The sequence below is a fragment of the Phlebotomus argentipes genome, unplaced genomic scaffold, assembly GCF_947086385.1.
Source record: "Phlebotomus argentipes unplaced genomic scaffold, Phlebotomus argentipes genome assembly contig_75, whole genome shotgun sequence".
In the NCBI taxonomy this organism is placed as follows: Eukaryota; Metazoa; Arthropoda; class Insecta; order Diptera; family Psychodidae; genus Phlebotomus; species Phlebotomus argentipes.
The window spans coordinates 138,638-157,947 of NW_026776170.1; the positions used below are offsets into that span (position 1 = coordinate 138,638).

At 38.5% G+C, this 19,310-nt stretch overlaps 1 protein-coding gene across 4 annotated transcripts; it reads left to right on the forward strand.

Annotated features, from left to right (window-relative positions):
- The first annotated feature begins 1,407 nt into the window (after positions 1-1,407).
- LOC132257000 (polyamine-transporting ATPase 13A3) lies at positions 1,408-18,056 on the forward strand. 4 transcript variants are annotated; one of them, XR_009468231.1, is made up of 8 exons: positions 1,408-1,886; positions 5,204-5,570; positions 7,521-7,775; positions 7,830-8,400; positions 10,437-11,479; positions 14,691-15,148; positions 15,213-15,405; positions 17,369-17,482. XR_009468231.1 is itself a non-coding variant. In XM_059753660.1 (8 exons), the coding sequence occupies exons 2-8, from the start codon at positions 2,752-2,754 to the stop codon at positions 17,999-18,001; spliced, it is 3,600 nt and encodes a 1,199-aa protein (XP_059609643.1). In that variant the 5' UTR covers positions 1,830-1,886; positions 2,743-2,751; the 3' UTR covers positions 18,002-18,056. The 4 variants fall into 4 exon arrangements, 3 of the variants coding, with proteins under 3 accessions (XP_059609642.1, XP_059609644.1, XP_059609643.1); XM_059753660.1 differs by adding an exon at positions 2,743-2,767 and having other exon boundaries at positions 1,830-1,886; positions 14,691-15,405; positions 17,369-18,056; XM_059753659.1 differs by having other exon boundaries at positions 14,691-15,405; positions 17,369-18,056.
- Positions 18,057-19,310: the final 1,254 nt, after the last annotated feature.

Genomic DNA, 19,310 nt, shown 5'->3' on the forward strand with positions numbered 1-19,310 from the left:
TTTCTTAGCCAATTTTTGGTTCGTGAAAGAAGAGGAAACTGATCTTTTCGCTTAACCGTGTGCGCGTGTAAGCGACGCAAACTGAATGTCCAACTCAAAAGAGATGTGCGAAGACACTGCATGGTGTATTTCTCTCTTTTCGGCATCTCTGCAGCAGTGAGCGTATCGCGTACGATGGATAAACCTTGACGTTATTTGAGAGTTGATTTAAAATTGTGGGCTCAACTCTATATATATATCGTTGACAATTTCAGAACCCTTTTTATAAATTCATCTAGTGAGACATCTGGTGATCTTACGCGAAGTTGAGCTTTCTGTCACTAGAACTTGGTTTCTTGTACCAGGTGCTGTTCAATGAATTAGCACCCCGTATAAGTATTATACGGTAGTGCACCATCTTTCTCCGTCTCCACTGTAAATTGCAGGGAGGAATAAGGTTATTGACCCTGAAATTTTTGAACGAATTGTCTTTAAATTCAATCATGAAAATGCCAGAGAAATTTTTTTTTGCAAGATAGGGAATGCAGTCATGAGGACTCAAAAAAGTCTTCGATGTCATACTTGTAGTAAGTAAACTACGAGGGGGTGAATCACCAGAACAGCTGGAATGCCCTTTGACCGCCTGAGCCCTCGCAATCCCAAGGAGGCGCTTTACAGAGTCCTTCTTGCACTCAGGCAGCGCCTTACAGAGCCTCTCATACGTACCTATCGCTTGCCTCACAGAGCCTTGGAAGCCATGACCGTCCAAGCTGACTAGCGATGCCCGACTGACGCCGCTGGCGATCGATTAGACTGGCCTGGCCGTGAGCTTCGCTAGGCTTTCTTAATTATCGTCTCGGTCCACGTACAGATCAAGGATAGCCAAAAAACACACCTCGCTGTACCACCCCAGCTGAACAGTGGTTGGAACATGATCATTGAGGAATCCTTCGCGGGAAAGGCTTTAATCCCTAAGAAACCTCTGCGATCCATTTTATCATTCTACATAATCAAAATTCAGATGCGAATTCTCAGCTATGAAACACTGTTTTTAATCGATTGAAGAGCTAGAATATATTTAGCTAAGTTTTTTCGGGAATTTTTGGTTTGAGTTGTATTTTTTTTTTTTATAGAGGTTATAATCAACTCATCAAAATGTTTGACGATGTTTTCACCAATCTAAAATTATTGCGAAAATCCACGTTTATTTCTGAGTTGCAGTCTTTTTTCTGTAATACAGTCCACAATGAAATACATGATACCTTCGATACACATATGTAAAATCGAAAGATTTTGGTTCAAGTGTTGAATTCAATCGTGTGCATTTTGTTCTACTTACATGTAAACTTAAGTAATGATAACGAATGATATATGTGTGCATATCGTATAAGTGCGTCTGTGTTGTTCATATGAAAGATCAATAACTGCAACTGGGATTCTCGACAGCTGTCGCCACATGATATGCGTGTTTTATTGATTTTATCTTGGAAGGTGCTCTTATGCGATTGCGTCACTGACTGTATGAGGACAATAACGTTGGTCAGTGCTCTCGTGTATAATAAGTAACCTACGGGCGCGTAAGTGTCGTTTTGTCCTTAACATCGAGTTAATAAATTTGTGTAGTGCAACATAACCTTAAATTTAATGGCGCATTCTGGGAAGCCATGGTTACAATGTCAGTTTGCATGGCAAGTGGAGCCAGATCCGGGTGACTGACCCGATCTTGGGCGCTCCCGCCCGCCTAGGTAGCCATAGCTTGGGGGGTGCGCCCCCACAAAGACAGTTGACAGTGCCTATGGAGCTTTTCGTGGGTCGCCTCCGAGCCTATTGGCTTTCCCACAGTTCTGATTGCCAAGATAATCAGCCTCCACGAGATACGTCCGACCAAGTGGCTGAGCTTCTCAAGGGTTAGTTTCTCAATATCATATAAAATCATATGATAGCTTATTTACATAATTACTTATTTGGTATTACATCCTATTACGGGGCAAAGCCGTCTTCACTATTAGAGGAGATATTCGAGTCAGTTCTGTTTTCACGGTAGAAGGTTCTCAGTTTACCGATCTATAAGTAGTTCTGGCGTTTATTTTATATATAGAGACACGGGGGTAACAATGTTGTTATTTTCCACTGTAATTTAAGATCTTGACCGTGCTCGTCAACCACCATCTGAGACTCAAAAACATATTCGATCCTAGCGGCCAATTCGATTATTTCACTGCTAAATTGAACACGTGTATCATTTTCTTTTTTTGATTTTTGTGTTTTCTAGATTAATTTGCATTAATTTACCAATGTTCTAACATCATTCAATCGTTCTGATATGTTCTTACTAATCTTCATATTAGCGGCCAGAGTCGGCTCTTTCTCTGTCTCTACCAGCGGCTCCTCTTCAAGGAGCTCCAGTAAAAGCGGCAGTAGAGAAAGGAGTATTTTCTGAGGCTAAACCATAGCCCAGTGCAAATCGGAGGCACCACCGGTGGTCGCCACTCACCAGGGAGCATTTCTGCTTAAACCCGGTGGCATTGAATTGCCGTTGACCGAAGGCATTTTAGTCCATACAGGACGCGCCTTGCACTGTTGCAGAAGATACTTTGTTCTCTAGAGGGAGCAAGGGGATCTCTTGAAGAAATCGAGAGGCGACTTTCCTCCAAGCAAAGTAATTCTCTAAAAAAGCCGATAGAGAATCTTTACAGTCCCAGTCAAAGGCAAATGTAAGAAATGAAATGTTAGGTGAAAAATGTGGAAATTTCTCGTCCACAGGTCCAGTGAATGTTACATTTCATCGGTAAGTTCGTATACTTTTTGCGCTTATCACTATTTAAATAATGCACATCCCAAATTTATAAACACAATCTGAATTTGTGTTTAGTAAGCTCTCATTCTATGTTAAAACAAAGAGACTGTAAAGAAAATATTAGACCTATGTTGTCATCTCATATTATGTATAGAGTTTTTGAATTCACAAAGTGTAAAAATGGTTCTTTAATGCTTTTATTTAGATTTTTCACTGATGAGAAATGTAAATCTTCTGAGCATGAAATCCTGTTTTGGCATTTGAAAGCGTTAGTTATAAGAAATCTGTGTGCAGTCTAAAAGTCGTGAAGACACGGAAAAACGTTAACCAATTCACGACATATCATAAGCTTCAGGACCACTTTGACAATTTGTTTGGAAATTTCAAAACGAAATTAGGCTGCAATACGAATCCTAAAGCAGTCTAATTTCAGAATGCTCAGAAATGCTTAGAATGCAGAAGAGGCTCAATGAGCCTCTTTACTCCGTCTCGTGAAATCCTGCATTAAAATTAATGCAGGGTTTAATTTGACAGTTATGTGCGGAGAACTGTCAAATAAATGCTGCATCAATTTTAATCCAGCATTTAACGATTGCGGCATAAAGATGACCATTGTCATGTGTTTTCAAATTAGATTTAAAAACTTACAAAATTATTTCCAATAGGACTCAACAACTGAGATTTACCTCAATTCAAAAATTTATAACTTTAAAAAGAGAAATAAAATTGAGAAATTATTAGTCTATATGTTTTGCATTTTTAGAACGAAAAAATTGGAACAAAGAAGATGGGCAAAATTTTGTTATTTTGTGGCATGTAGGGTGACAGAATAGCAATAAATCCAACAGAGACATTTGAAAGTGCCTTAACACGCAGTTTTGATAGTACTGCCATTCCCGTGTGTGGAGCAAAGCGAAAAATGCTAATCTAGTAAAGTATTTTGTAATCTTTTGCCGTACTGTTCTTTCGAGGGCCATAGGACCACGAGGCCGCACTCCACTATCAGCGAAAGGGACACCCAGGGATTTAAGACTGTCACGATTAGAGTTGACCGAATATAATGAAGATGTTCTTTCTCTCGTGTTCTGCGTTGGACAGATTGCCCATTTATTTGCAATCACTCTCCTTGTCTTCTTTCATACACGCAAATTATGATGATCGTATGCATCATACACGTGTTTCATCGTGTGCATGAGAGATGCTTCAAAGTATGTGGATGAGTTGAAGAAATAGTTTAAGACAGTTTTTGAAGATTCAATCGGGAGAATTGAGGGATTTCAAAGTGAATTAAAGTTGCAGGATGATTGTAAGCCCGTTTTTCTTAGAGCGAGAAATGTGCCTTTTACTTTGAGGGAATCTGTAGAAAATGAGATAAAATCTTTGGACAAGGAGGGCGTTTTGGTTTAAGGTTATTAAAGTAGATGGGCAACGCCTGTGGTGGCGATTCCAAAGTCATCAGGAAGGGTACGTCTTTGTGGAGATTATAGTTGTTTTGTTAACCCAAAATTGATTATTGATAAGCATCAGTTGCCCACAACGGAAGAGATTTTGAATGATTTGGCTGCAGGCGAGAGATATTTCAAGATTGATCTGTCTCAAGCGTATTTACAACTGAGGGAAGAAAGATAGAGAAATCTTGACATTAAGTACGCAATAAAGGCTTATATAGGCCTACACGACTTATGTATGGGGTGGCATCAGCTGTGGAGATTTGACAGCTAATGATGAAGTCCTTGTTATTGGACATTCCAGGGATGAAAGTATTCTTGGATGACATAAGAATAACGGGTTCAAATGATGAGGAGCATTTTGAGAGACTAAAGGAGGTATTCAGGAGGTAGAAAAGTAAGAATATGAGAGTTAAAGGAGACAACTTTAGAAGTTGAAGTGCGGGAATTGATGACGGGACTTAAAGACGGAAAATTGTTCAAGAAAGAAAGAAAATTTGGCATTCCGATGAAAGAGTTCTCGTTTCAGAATGGTTGTCTCGTGAAGAGAATAAGAACATATATTTCTAAGAAGTTGAGAAGTGCAGTTTTGAATGAATTGCATGGGCGTCGCAAAGATGAAGATATTGGCGAGAAGTTATTGTTGGTGCCTTAATGTAGATAAGGATATTGAACAGTTGGTGTCAAATAACTGTCACCGAAAATGTGTAATCGCATTAGTCCCAGGATACCTAAAAGACCTAAAACACGCCGAGCTTGTCCGGGAAATGGCAGAATGTTCCGATCCGGAGCCATTGGAGATTGTCGAAGTTTACCACTTCGACACATAGTACACGATTTCATTCATACATGAAATCGTATTTAAAAGGCTATTCGTAACACAATTTATATTAAATAGAGCAAAACACTTCAATTTCATATGTTATATCTGCACAATTCTTCATATTTCCAATAAAGTGCAATTCATTGTCTATTACAGACTCTCGCAATACGGAGGTGGCTACTCTTAATACTGGTACAGGGGAAGAGATGACGGTAACAGGATATCGTGTCTGCCGTTGGCGTTCTGTCATCTATTGGTGCGTAGTACTATTGACCGGCGGTTCGCTCCGCCTTGTAACCCATTGGTGGCAACACTGGCACCTCCTCGCCACCCATCGTCGTTGTTCACTTGCTTTGGCTACAGCTGTGCTTGTACGTGAGCACTATCAAGGCAAACACGTTATCTATTTTGTCTGTCATGTAATAACTCTAATATCAAATGATGGAGAGCTGAGTATACCACAAGGTGGCGGAGCTTTTGCACCCGCCGATTACGTGCGTCTGTTTCACTGTAAACAACTAAGGTAAATTCTTCATACTTTTGAATACAATTATATTTATAATTAAAATTTATAGTTAGAAGATTTGGGGCCATTACACGGATCATTGTAATTATTTCGTATATTATACTTTTAAAAACTTCTTGCGGCTATATGACGATAGTACGCCCTAAGGATTACTTTAAAAAAAATTAACAGCTATGCCCTTGCGTTTTTTTTTTTTTAATATAAATGAAAATCAGAAATTGGTTTAGGATTGAAATTTCTATAGTAGACAAGGTATTGTGTTTCATTTACGGAAAAAAGAACACTATCGCAGAAAAAATTGTATAGGTAATGAAAGGTTAAATAAGAAAAAAAACGCACAGTTTTCCATCATAACATGCCATGCTTTTCTGGGTGCTGGAAAATCCATGAAAACTGCGCATAGGGCAACATCGAAATAGTTGAGTGGAGTTCCGCCAATAAGAAAATGGCTGGCACTAATTGTTGTGAGGCAATCCCGGCAACACTGCCTGTATTGCGGGTATTAGGAACTACCCGGTGGCGAGCGGTCGTCTTGTTGTCATAAAACGCTGCCGACAGTCGGCTGGTCTGTCGCCCGTTCAGACAAACAAATGACTGTCGATTGTTTGTCGAGTGGCACCGGTCTGAATTTAGCAGATGTTGGCAACATGGTGACGTCAGAATTTTCGGCCAAAATGAGAATTTTTCCAAATGCAGAGAAAATAGCGGAAATCGCTCAATTTCACTCTTTTCAGGTCGGGACAATACTTTTCCGAGCCGTAATTAAATTCTTTATCGTCCGCCCATGCCGGCATATTTTTGATCATATAAAACGCGCATGTAATAAATATAATTGTTGGGACTTTATTAATTTCTTCAAAATAATTAATTTAATTCGCCATGAAAAAAACGCAAAGGCGCCATTTTTGACACATGCCCGAAAGTCGGCCGACAATCGGTCACACTCCAATGTAAATGTCATAGGCAAATGTCGGCTGTGGTCGGCCGACAATCGGCCCGACTGACGAAAGACGCTCGCCACCGGGTAAGATTTAATATTACAGCAACTATCTGTATTCGCTTAAAAATCTAATCTCGCAATTTGCATTAGAGAAGCTAAATACGATGAAATATGACAAAATAGGACCCTAATTTTTTTCCGTTCTGAAGATTCCGCCGGTATGTCTCAATTGGTGAATTAACGGAGACGGCCTTTTAGTGCGGATTTCCTTTATTCTTCTTTCACTACGTTTTGGGGGATTAGATGTTCCCTTTATCAGGTATCGAAATATTTGGAATGCGCTTGTCCAACAAACGATTCAACTGCACCTTCTTGTTCAACCGATCACACTATCCGATTCTTTCCACATCACTTGAATTCATTCAATCCCATCACATCCAATCTCCGAAACGTAGTGGTAGAAGAATAAAGGAAATCCGCACTAAAAGGCCGTCTCCGTTAATTCACCATATTTTTTCCGTTCCATCCGTTCTTCGTGACATACGAACTTCTAATGCCTAAATGGTAAGAGATATCGATATACGGTTTTCACAAAATTTGGACTAATTAGTTTTTAATGACTAATTTAAACTATTTTTTCCCTTAAATTTTTTTGAAAGTAAAGTTGCACGCAATTCGTATCGATAAGTATCAATAGCTTTGAAGCGAAGAAAAGGAAGTCGGATATCGCACTAACGGTTTTAATATTCATATTGACTCAAATGTTCAGGAAAATTCAAACAACTGGACGGTCATTTTCTGGTCGGTGCTGCCTCACTTTCCCCTATTCACTTTTTAGCTTTTATGCCTTTGAATTTCTAGGTCGATACCAGATAGTAGCTGTAATAGCGATAAAAAGCGATAAAGTGCGATAAAAATAAACATATTCTATTCTATATTCTAATGTACATCATAATGTAAAGCTTTCAAAATACTAAATAATAATAGTGATTGTTGTTTTTCAATAGATATATATGGCGTACATCGGTGCAACAATTTGAGTGTCTCACGGGGCTGGAAGAGGGCATCAGTAGTGTAGCATTGCACAGACATCGTGGTCTCAACGCAGTAGAGCAAAATCGACGTGGGGTGGTGTATGGAACCAATGAGATTGACATACCTGTGAAAGGTGTTTTAAAGCTACTCTTTCTCGAGGTTCTCAATCCTTTTTACGTGTTTCAATTCTTCTCAGTATGTCTTTGGTTCTCCTACAATTACGTATGGTAAGATTTGTTAAAGTAAATCATCACTCTTCTATTAATTGAACGATTTCTTAGGTATGCCATTGTGATCGTAGCCATGTCAGTATTCGGTATTACAATGTCAGTGATTCAAACGCGCCGTAATCAAAAAGCACTAATGACCACTGTTGGAACTACAGATTGGATCTGCGTACGCCGAGATAATGGTGTTGTTGAACGCGTGGAAACACGTCTTCTCGTTCCAGGTGACGTTCTTCTGGTACCGCGCACAGGCTGTCATATGCATTGCGATGCCGTATTGTTAAATGGTAACGCCATTCTCGATGAGTCATCTTTAACTGGTGAAAGCGTACCTGTAACAAAAACGCCAATTCCATGTCGTCGTGATCTAATGTTCAGCGCTCGTGAGCATGGTCGACACATGCTTTTCACAGGTACAAAAGTAATTCAAACGAGATACATAGGCCACGAACAAGTACTTGCGTTGGTAATAAGCACAGGAAATTCGACAGTAAAAGGTGGCCTCATTCGTAGCATTCTTTATCCACCTCCAGTAGACTACAAGTTTGAGAAAGACTCTTATAAATTCATTAAGCTACTGGGCGTCATAGCGGTCATCGGTTTTCTCTACACACTTGTTACCAAGGTAAATAAAAAAGTATACGGATAGTGCGGATGTGCGGATGTCTGTAGCCAGACATCCGCATTACATAGTTTATAATATTGGGATTTCCATGCTTTGTCAAAATATGGGAGATAAGTTTTGAAGCTATATTCGCATGTATCAATAACAGACACTAATAAAAGTTCAAAGCTTTGATGTAATAACTTTAGTTATATTCATGATCTTGGACTTACCATAAACCTCTCACAGAACTCTATAACTTCTGTAAAATGCCTTTAAAATTCTGCATTCTACAGGAAAATAAAGATATGGCTAAGCACACGCTTGGCGTGGGCTTATGGTATATTAGCTGGGATATAAAAATTTCTCTCTTCCGTGGCCAACTCGATTTAGTTAGAAGGAAAGAAAGCATGGAAATTTTCATATGCAATATAAAATCCAAGTCCTGAAAACCAAACAGTTATAACTCTGGTTCTATGACTTCGATAGAAAAGTTTAACCCCATTTTAGAAACGTCTCGATCTGGACTATCGAAATACTTAAAAAATTATCTCTAATTAGTGTAACCTTAAAACAAAATTTTTCAATAATTTTTTTTTTACAAATTTTTCATTGACATTAGCGGTTTTGGCGGTGGTCTGATGAACTTCTGTTGTTCTAAATAGTCACAGTCGTAGAGCTGTGCAAGAGCTTTCCAACGAGCCACAAAATAATTACGATTAAATAAATAGAACCAAAGTTATAGCGTATTCAAAATTAAAGCTTTAAACCGTCATAACTCCGGTTCTATTGTATCCACAAAAATCTATTTTTAGAGACGTAATGACCTGAACTACAACATATTAAAATTTAAAGGAAAAGCATGATCTAGTCGCCGAGATACAAGCGTTAAAATGTTTATCAATATGGTGGCATTTGTTATGACATCACAGACTAAAATTTCTATGGCAACCTACAGAGCGTCGAGACACGTTTTTTGGTGAAGAGATGTTCGAAATCGGTTGATAATCAGCGGAGATATGGGCCGGAAAGGTGTGAACTTTGACCTTCCATATCTCCGCTCATAATGAATAAGGCCCCAAAAGTAACGGTTCGTTGGAAAGGTCTCGACCTCAGTTACAACATATTAGAATTAAAAAAAATTATGATTTCGTTTTCGAGTTATTCGTTTTCGAAATTTCTAAAATGGTTTTTTTCGACTTAAACACTTCTAGCGGTGATCATACCAAGTTATGATGTAAAGGTGAGAGATAGGGCGGTCGTGGTGCAGTCGGTAGAGAGCCAGACTGAGGACATCACAGTCGTGTGTTCGATCCTCATCACTTGCAAATGATCGAACACAGCAGATGCGAAAAATATTAAGCCTTTCAATGGCAAATATAAAAAATTCCAGCTCAAAATAGGTTGCTGTTAAATGTTCCAACTGAAGTAGAAACTTTTGTGGAAGTGTATTTCGCATCTGTCCTTACTTATAGATGGGCACAATACTAGACTAGTGTCACTTGTAAATAGCGATATCGTCTGCAAACACGCCCAAGGCCAAGCTCTGCTAGTCTGTGAATTTGACTGGCTGACTTGAAAGCCTTGCCTCTGAGTGGGAAAAATCAGAGGATAACCGGGGGAGAGGGACGACATATATAAAAATAAGATATCAATGAAAGTCACAGGCGGCCAAAGCTGTACCGTCTGAAAGGTAACTGGATGACTGGTTAGCTGTGGGTCTTGGCCCTTAAATGGGAAAATTTTCCTGGGGATGCATAAAGGGCCCGTCAGATGGCCTGGATGCCGTGGAGCAAGATTTCTTGTACCACCCCCATTTCTAATCTAATCTAAAGGTGGAGATGGCATCTTACGAGACCTTTCCAAAGAATACAGAATCATTTCGATCGGTTAATTAGAAGCGGATTTATGGCAATTAAAAATTTTTTAATATCAAGCATTGTATTGTGAAATTAAAGTACATTATATTATCATTTTATTTTCATATAGAAATCTTTAGTTTTCCATTAAACTCATTCTGTAACATGGTATTGACAACTTTTCTTTAACTTTTTTAGATCATTCGTGGAGTATCTGCGTCAAAAATTGCTATAGAGAGCTTGGATCTTATCACTATTGCTGTACCTCCTGCTCTGCCTGCCGCTATGACAGTGGGACGCATGAATGCGCAGCAACGTCTGAAGCAAAAGAACATCTACTGCATCTCTCCGCGTAGTATAAATGTGTCAGGCAGCATCGATTGTGTTTGTTTCGATAAGACAGGAACGTTGACTGAAGAGGGTCTAGACATGTGGGGTGTTGTGGCTTCTGTAGAGGGGGAGTTCCAGATGCCAGTACGCGAAATTTCCTGCATGTCCAGTGGTCCATTACTATCTGCTATGGTAACATGTCAAGGACTTACAGTAATGGCGGGCGAACTGAAGGGTGATCCGCTGGATCTTAAAATGTTCGAGGCCACGGGTTGGCTACTAGAAGAAGCTTGCTTAGATGACCACACTAAATACGATATGCTTTTTCCTACCGTCGTTCGTTCTCCGATTGACGACATTGATGCTATAGGCATTGTGCGTAGCTTTCCTTTTACAAGTATACTGCAGCGAATGAGTGTGGTTGCACGTGGACTGACAGATACACATTTTACGGCATACTGTAAAGGTTCACCTGAGATGATACACACACTGTGCCTACCTGCTTCTGTTCCACGTGATTTTCATGCAAAATTGGACATATTCGCTCAACAAGGCTACCGTATTATTGCGGTAGCATTCAAAGCACTTGATAAAAAGATTTCATATGCGCGATTACAGCGCCTGAACCGAGAAGCAATAGAATCTGAACTGATATTTCTGGGCTTTGTAATCTTAGAGAATCGTCTAAAGATTGATACGACAGCAGTTATTAGTAGTCTTACACGTGCAAATATCCGCACAGTGATGATTACGGGCGATAATATTCTTACAGCGGTGTCAGTGGCTAAGGACTGTGGCATGATACCAAAGCAACAGAGTGTAATAATGGTAAATGTGAAAATGACATTGGATGGTTGCCACTTATACTACAATCTTACTAGCACCGCTGGACAAGAGAACATAACTACAGGGTAAGTGTAATGTAGTTTGAACATGATATAAAAAACATATTATGTAACAATTATGCAATTATTAGGTATGATTTTATTACAGATTACATACGAAATTATTATATCGATGTATTATGAATTTAGTGATCTTATAGCACAATCAATTGCGTTTTTGCTTGACGACATTAAGGTCAATATGTACCAAGTAAAGGATTTTAGAAAATAAGCTATTTAATAAACAATAAACAATAGATCCTACTTCCGAGATCGTTCTCAAATTGTTAAGTTTGGAGAAAACACGTCTTCTCCATCTATCCTAGGAAGGGGCATTGGCCAGGGATCTATTCTTGGTCCTTTGCTCTTCTCCATGTTCATTAATGATCTGCCCTCTGTCCTGTGTGGTTGCTCGTATCATCTGTATGCGAACGACCTCCAGATTTACATAGAAGGTGATCCTTCAAATTCTTCCTGTGCGTTCAACCTTTTGAATGATAACCTCTCCCGAATCGGGAACTGGGCTTCTTCCAATGGGTTTCGCCTGAATCCTAAAAAATCGCAGGCAATTATCTTCTCAAAAAGGAGTGCTAATTTTCCTTACTTCACCGTTCTTCTTAACGGTGAAGTTATCCTTTATGCGGATCAGGTTAAAAACCTCGGTATTGTCTTTAATTCGACACTATCCTATAGCAGAGTTTTTCATTCTAGCGGATAGTGACACAATCCGTCGAATAACTAATAGCATTCCACAATAGTGTTAGGTACGTCTGCGAACTGGGTCCCCGCGATCACATCTTTGCCCACAGGGATGTGCTGGTGGGCTGCAGCCTGTCCTCCTTCCTGCAAATGCGAGCCTGCAAATGCGAGCCTGCAAATGGATATCTAGCTTCGCTCTTGACGAGGGGAGGCTCGAGCAGGCTCAGGGGACGTCTTGTTCCTCGAGCTGAGCATGAGACTTTTTTTTCGTACTCTCTTTGTCTGGAGGGTTTCGCTTTATAATGCCCTCCCACGTGAGGCGCGCGAGACAGTGGGTGGCATCAGGCGGTTTTTTCCGGCTGTTGATCTAATCACAGACTCTTCCTGAATCATAGCATATTGTTTTAAGTCTCATTTCTTTTTCTTTTTCTTTCACTTATCTTGTACTATTGTTTTTACTCTTTGTTTGTCGATTCTTTGTCTCTTTTTTTCTTCTTTAATTAGCAAATTGTAAGAGGGTTAGGCCCTAAATTTTGCTTTGTTGAAATTAAATTAAAAGTTAAAATATAAGATTTGCTAATGATTTCCAATGTCTCATGGCAAAAATTTGTGTATACGGCATTCAAGTGCTATATGTTATACGATCAATATACGCGTTCAAAATACAAACATCCACTAAATTACTAAAACAAAAATATTATTTAGATTTATTGTGAACTAAAGAGACCTTGAAAAAGACGAAACAAGAAGATTATGATATCATTAGACATATATTACTGGCGGCTTTGACCCACTGGTCAACACGTTTGACTTTTGATGCTACAGTCTTGTGTTCGAATACAACTGATTGCAAATGATCGCACTAAGCAGAGTGCTAGAAAAATAAAGCCTTTCAATGGCAAAAACGCAGCTCAAATGGTTGTTGTTGAATATTCCAGATGAAACATACGCTTCACTGGAATTGTCTTGCGCTGTTTCTCGTTAAATATGTAGATCAACGTTTAGAATCACTTATGGTTGGCCGACAAGCTGGCAATTTGCCATCGTAAAACAAAAACTTGTCTCGATATCTTCTGTACTAGAAAAGACCGTATCCCTCAATGGGACGTTATTGCCCTTCTATGTAAGTAAGTAAGAAATACATTAGAACATTATAAATAAAAAAGGAATAAATAGAAGAACAATAAGAAAAAAAGAGAAAAATATCGTATATTATAAATTATAAAAAATATGAGTTATCCAAATAAGTAGGGAGGAAGCAAGTACTTCGACGATGTACTCGTTTTTTCCAAGCACTTGTGCTTGGAAGTTGAAGCTTATTGGCCATTTTCCGTACATCGTCGAACACCAATTCTTGGTCGAAAATAATCACATTGAAGCAAGTACTATTTAGTTGGAGGTAGTACATGAGCTCAATTGCACATCGATAAACCCCCAAATTCATGCTTCACAAAGTATCGGATAATACTGAATAAATAAAAAAGTTATTAAATTCACAAACTGGCGTCGACAAACTAGTACGACCCCATTTTGGAAACGTCTCGATCTTGACTATTAAAATACATAACACTACAACATACATGGACTACATCATAGTACAATTTTAAGTAAATGCATAGTCAAATGCCGAGATAAAGACGTTCTAAGCTAATTTAATATGGTTGCTTTCCTTATGAAGTCACAGGCTATTAATGTTGTGAAATTTGACTTTCCGTATCCCAGCTCCTAAAACGTCGGACCCTAAAAGTAACGGTTCGCCGAAAAAATTGTGACATCAGCTACAACATATTATAATTAAAAGAAAATGTTTACGTGTTTATCAAGATAATCGATTTTAGATTAAAAAAAATTTTAATCTGAGCGCCCCTTGCATTTTTATATTATGATGAGTGCAAGCATTTCATGCGACCTTTTCAATAAGCTCAAAATTATTCAGATCTGTTAATTAGACGCGAAGCTATGGCTATTTTAATTTTTGCAGTTCGAACCTTTATATTTACTGTCTGGAATGGCCCAGATCATTAGGTGGCAGTTCCTTGGAAAGGTATTGAGATAAGATATAATATACCAAAAATTTGGGCCCGAGCCATGCCATAGGGGCTGAACAAATGAATAAAAAGTTTTTCGGGTGTATTCGAAATGGCGGACGGTGAGGTGAAGTATTGGTTTTGACATCACCAAACTCTAGTGGCAGTAAATTTTTTTACCTTTGGTGAAAACCGCCAGCTGCTACAAAGTAAAAAATATGTGTGATTTATAAATTGTTTGAAATAAACGAATATGTCAACGAGTGTTCATTGAATTACCGTAGTTGTCGGATGAATAGGTGGTAAATTTTTATATTTCGATATCTGTTTGTATATCGTCACTAGTTGTTATGTAGCATCCGAGGAGCGAGAAAATAAATTCTCTCGTAATGTTGTGAAAGAGATAAAAGGAGTTAAGCTCATTAGCCTTTTCCCTTGAAAATACCCGTGATAAAATTATCCTTTACATAAAATTTTGCCTGACTAATCAAACAATGTTTTATATTTTCTAGCTCAATTGATTCTCTGTACACAGCGGATACATGCACAACTAGTCATACAACACATACTACGCTGACCATTGCGCAAGATGACGATGATACTACAATGCTGCCGCCGGATTTACCGTCAAATAATTATCGTTTTGCTATGACAGGCCGTACATGGGCACTTGTGCGGCAATATCATCCTGAGCTCGTAGAACGTTTTGTAACACGTGGGGTGGTATTTGCTCGTATGCCACCAGAAGCAAAGCAAAGTCTTGTGGCGGAGCTTCAATCTTTAGGCTATTATGTAGCCATGTGCGGTGATGGTGCTAATGATTGCGGTGCTCTTAAAACTGCACATACAGGCATTAGTCTAAGCGAAGCCGAAAGCAGCGTAGCATCACCCTTCACGAGTCGCTCGGCTACAATTGCGTGCGTACTTGACGTAATTCGTGAAGGACGTGCCGCTCTCGTAACAAGCTTTGGTATTTTCAAATACATGGCTGCGTATTCTCTGGTGCAGTTCACCAGCGTACTCATCCTTTACAGCATTGACAGCAATCTTACTGATCTTCAATACCTCTATATCGACTTATTTATTATCAGCGTATTTGCTTTCTTCTTCGGAAAAACCCCTGCGTATGAGGGCGATTTGGTGAGACAGACACCGCAAAATTCCTTGATTTCTTTGGAGCCACTCGTATCGTTGACTCTACATTTAATTATCAGCGTAATGTTTCAGGTAAGAAATAGAAGCCTTTTAAACAAAATAATTGTTAAATGTTGTCTGTGAACAATATAATGAGTTCATGGCAAAAACTGTACTGAACTCAAAATATGTTGCTCTGATCATTTCATTGTAGAATTTATGTTTTTATATACTTAGTGAGATTTTCATTTGCCTATTTGAAAAGACGGAATAATGGTTAAATTTATGTAACTTGTTCATTTTCCATATAAGATTTCGGTGGTTTCTGTTTCCTTCATCAGGTATAGAGAATTATATGACTGAAATTGGACACATTGCTTGACACTTTGTGATAGTCACCATTCAATTCACTCCAGCAATCTAAATCCTTTCTTGCATTCTCTGTACTAAAAAAATCTGTATATATTTCCCTACATAACAATATACAAATTTCAAATGATACTCTACAGTGGTAATAGACTACATTTACCAAATTTCCAAAATATAACGTGAATATTCGTTGCAAACATAATCACATTCACATACAAATTAGGCTTCTCGCAATCCTCTGGAATTTACTAAACTCCAATTCACATTATGGAAATTGTTTCCAATCCTCCAGCTGAATCGCGACTTCTAAAATTAAATTAATGTAGGAAGAATTCCTGTCATTAATTGCAACTGTGAAATATGAGGCTGGTGTGCCTATTTAATTAATAATATAGCGTCTGAAAAGCTGTCTTTAAAATTGTCCTTAAAGTTTAATTTGCAACATGAAGAGCACAAAAATTTTGGCAAATGTAGTAGAAAACACAGAACGTAAATTCACATGGTTATAAAAGACACTAGATTAATTTTCCATTCTTTATTTACTTGTTTTAAAAATCTTTTTCTTGATTTATATATTTACTAATATTTATCGTTGCTTGCAAAAAATTGTACGTCTAAAATGAAACTTTTCAGGAGTATGTTCACTTATAACAATTGCTAATATTTATTTTACAACAATAAATAGTATACCAATTTTAGGGCTTATTGTAGGAAACTGAATTTGTCTTCGAATCAAACATGCCCCCAACTGAATTTTAATTAGAAAATGTGGAAAAATGCCAATTTTATAGTTTTCTTCGGAAAATTTAAATAAATTAGAAAAATCTTTTTTGTATCTTAACCTTCATACTCTAGAGGTAACTTATAATACTGTAACTTGAAAATAATCTTATAACTCGCAGTCATGTCTGTAGTAAGTTACTTGCGAGAAGGGTAATCACCAGAACAGCTAGAATGCCTTTTGACATTTTTGGGTTGAATATTGTTTATCGATAAGGCTTTTATGGAAAATTTAACTCGCCTTTGCAGTTCAACATTTTCTGTTCAATACTATTGCAAGCCAATTACCAGTTAAACAGTTTGGAACAAATGGTCAAATTTTTCCGAGCGATTTTTAGTTTTTTCCCTTCTCCCCCCCCCCCCGTTCAGGTCTTTAAACTGATACAGCTAAAATTCATTTAATTTAATTTCATAAATATATATATATATATATATATATATATATATATATATATATATCATAGTGGTGGTTTGTCATAGTTCCAATGATACAATTTTGCAAGTTGGCGATCCAGCAAGGATTTGTCACTGCCAGAATTCCAGAGAGAACACGTTTCGGCAGAACATGGGTGGCGTAGAAATTGTTTAATGGTAACAAAAATAGAGACACGAACAGAAATAGCATGCATGTATGTTCATAGTCTAATTCAGTAATACACTTGGTCGGAACACTTCCATAATTGTGAACTCCACAGAAAACGTGTTCATGTAGAACTCGTCCACGTACAAAAAACAAAAATTCACATTACACTATCATGGTCTGGTTGACCGAAGATTTTTGGTTTCTGCAGGAATTGTTCTGCAATCTGTTTTCCTGTGTATAATGAAACAATCTTTTTATACTACTTTGAACAGACAACACTTGTTTTGGGAGCGCCTATATCTAATCTGGATTTTTCTTTAACAGGTTTTTGCATGGTATCACTTGAGAGCGCAATCCTGGTTCGTGCCATTCAACGCCACCGCCCAAAGCAGCGAATTCGATCATGGTTGTCTCGAGAACTTTACTATATTTGGAGTCTCGTCTTTCCAATACATCATTTTAGCATTTGTATTCAACAAAGGTGCTCCTTACCGACGCTCCATAACCACAAATTATGGTTTCCTTATTGCCATGGTATTCAACACTGTGTTTACTGTGGTTGTGGTTGTTTCTCCGCCGCATTTCCTTGCAAACCAACTTGAACTCGTAATTCCACCTGATATGGGATTTAGACTCACCTTGGTTGCATGTGGAGCACTTCATTGGCTAATGGCAGTACTTCTAGAGGTGTTTTTTATTGAGAAATTTATACAAAAACGTCATAGAACGCCAAGACGGCGTTTTCTTCTCGTAGAACATTTTCTCAGGCAAACCCCAGCATGGCCACCACTTAGTGCATTAGGAACGACTACGGCTATCACTGCTCCCACTTCACCCACTTCCCATGCCGACATTGGCATCAACGAGGCTCCCAGAGACCGATCAATCATACTAAGCCTAATTGCACCTGCAACGCTAAATGCAGCAGAATTTCCGCTTCAGCAGAGGGTCTCTTGATAGTCAATGTGTGTATACATATGCATTAATAAATACAGTCGAATTGTATAAATCATTACGCAGCGATAAATTTTAGTCATTTTAGTTGTGAACAAAGAACAATGACTAAGCAACCTACATATAAATATTTTCTTCAATTTCACGGCCGGTGTTTAGTTTGTGAAAGGTGACAGAAACGGCCTATTTAGTTGAAACCTCTTTTCTTCTTCGTGCAACGTTTCTGGATTTTTTCCCCTTCCTCAAACCTACATAAATATTCTTTCTCTGATATTCTATTACATTTTGATGCGTTGGATATGGTAACCAGTATTAGCGTCAACGCCGTTGTCCAGTTGTGTCCTTACTTTCCCTCCAGTGCCATCAAATAAGGTAAGACTGAAGTATTATTATAAAGTGACTGTGGCTCGGTGGTGGAAACGTTACACTTTCAGTGCTTCAGTTGTGAGTTTGAATCCCATCGACTGAAAATTAAGAGAAAAAATCACAATTGAGTGCGAAAAAATTCTTTCAACTGAAAAATGCGCTTCACTGGAATGGTGTTTATATTAGATTTGGGTTTATTCATCTCATGTTTGTATGGGATGAGAGCATGATTACACTATGCAAGGGGGGGATTAGATTAGATTAGATTAGAAATGGGGGTGGTACAAGAAATCTTGCTCTACGGCATCCAGGCCATCTGACGGGCCCTTTATGCATCCCCAGGAAAATTTTCCCATTTAAGGGCCAAGACCCAAAGCTAACCAGTCATCCAGTTACCTTTCTGACGGTACAGCTTTGGCCGCCTGTGACTTTCATTGATATCTTATTTTTATATATGTCGTCCCTCTCCCCCGGTTATCCTCTGATTTTTCCCACTCAGAGGCAAGGCTTTCAAGTCAGCCAGTCAAATGCACAGACTAGCAGAGCTTGGCCTTGGGCGTGTTTGCAGACGATATCGCTATTTACAAGTGACACTAGTCTAGTATTGTGCCCATCTATAAGTAAGGACAGATGCGAAATACACTTCCACAAAAGTTTCTACTTCAGTTGGAACATTTAACAGCAACCTTATTTTTGGGCTGGAATTTTTTTTATTTGCCATTGAAAGGCTTAATATTTTTCGCATCTGCTGTGTTCGATCATTTGCAAGTGATGAGGATCGAACACACGACTGTGATGTCCTCAGTCTGGCTCTCTACCGACTGCACCACGGCCGCCTAAGGGGGGGATAATTTGTCTAAAATATTTACACCACTTCCAAACACTTCCAAGTTTGTATAGTGGACTCCTGACACTATCAACACTTCAGCAGTGTCACACAAAAATG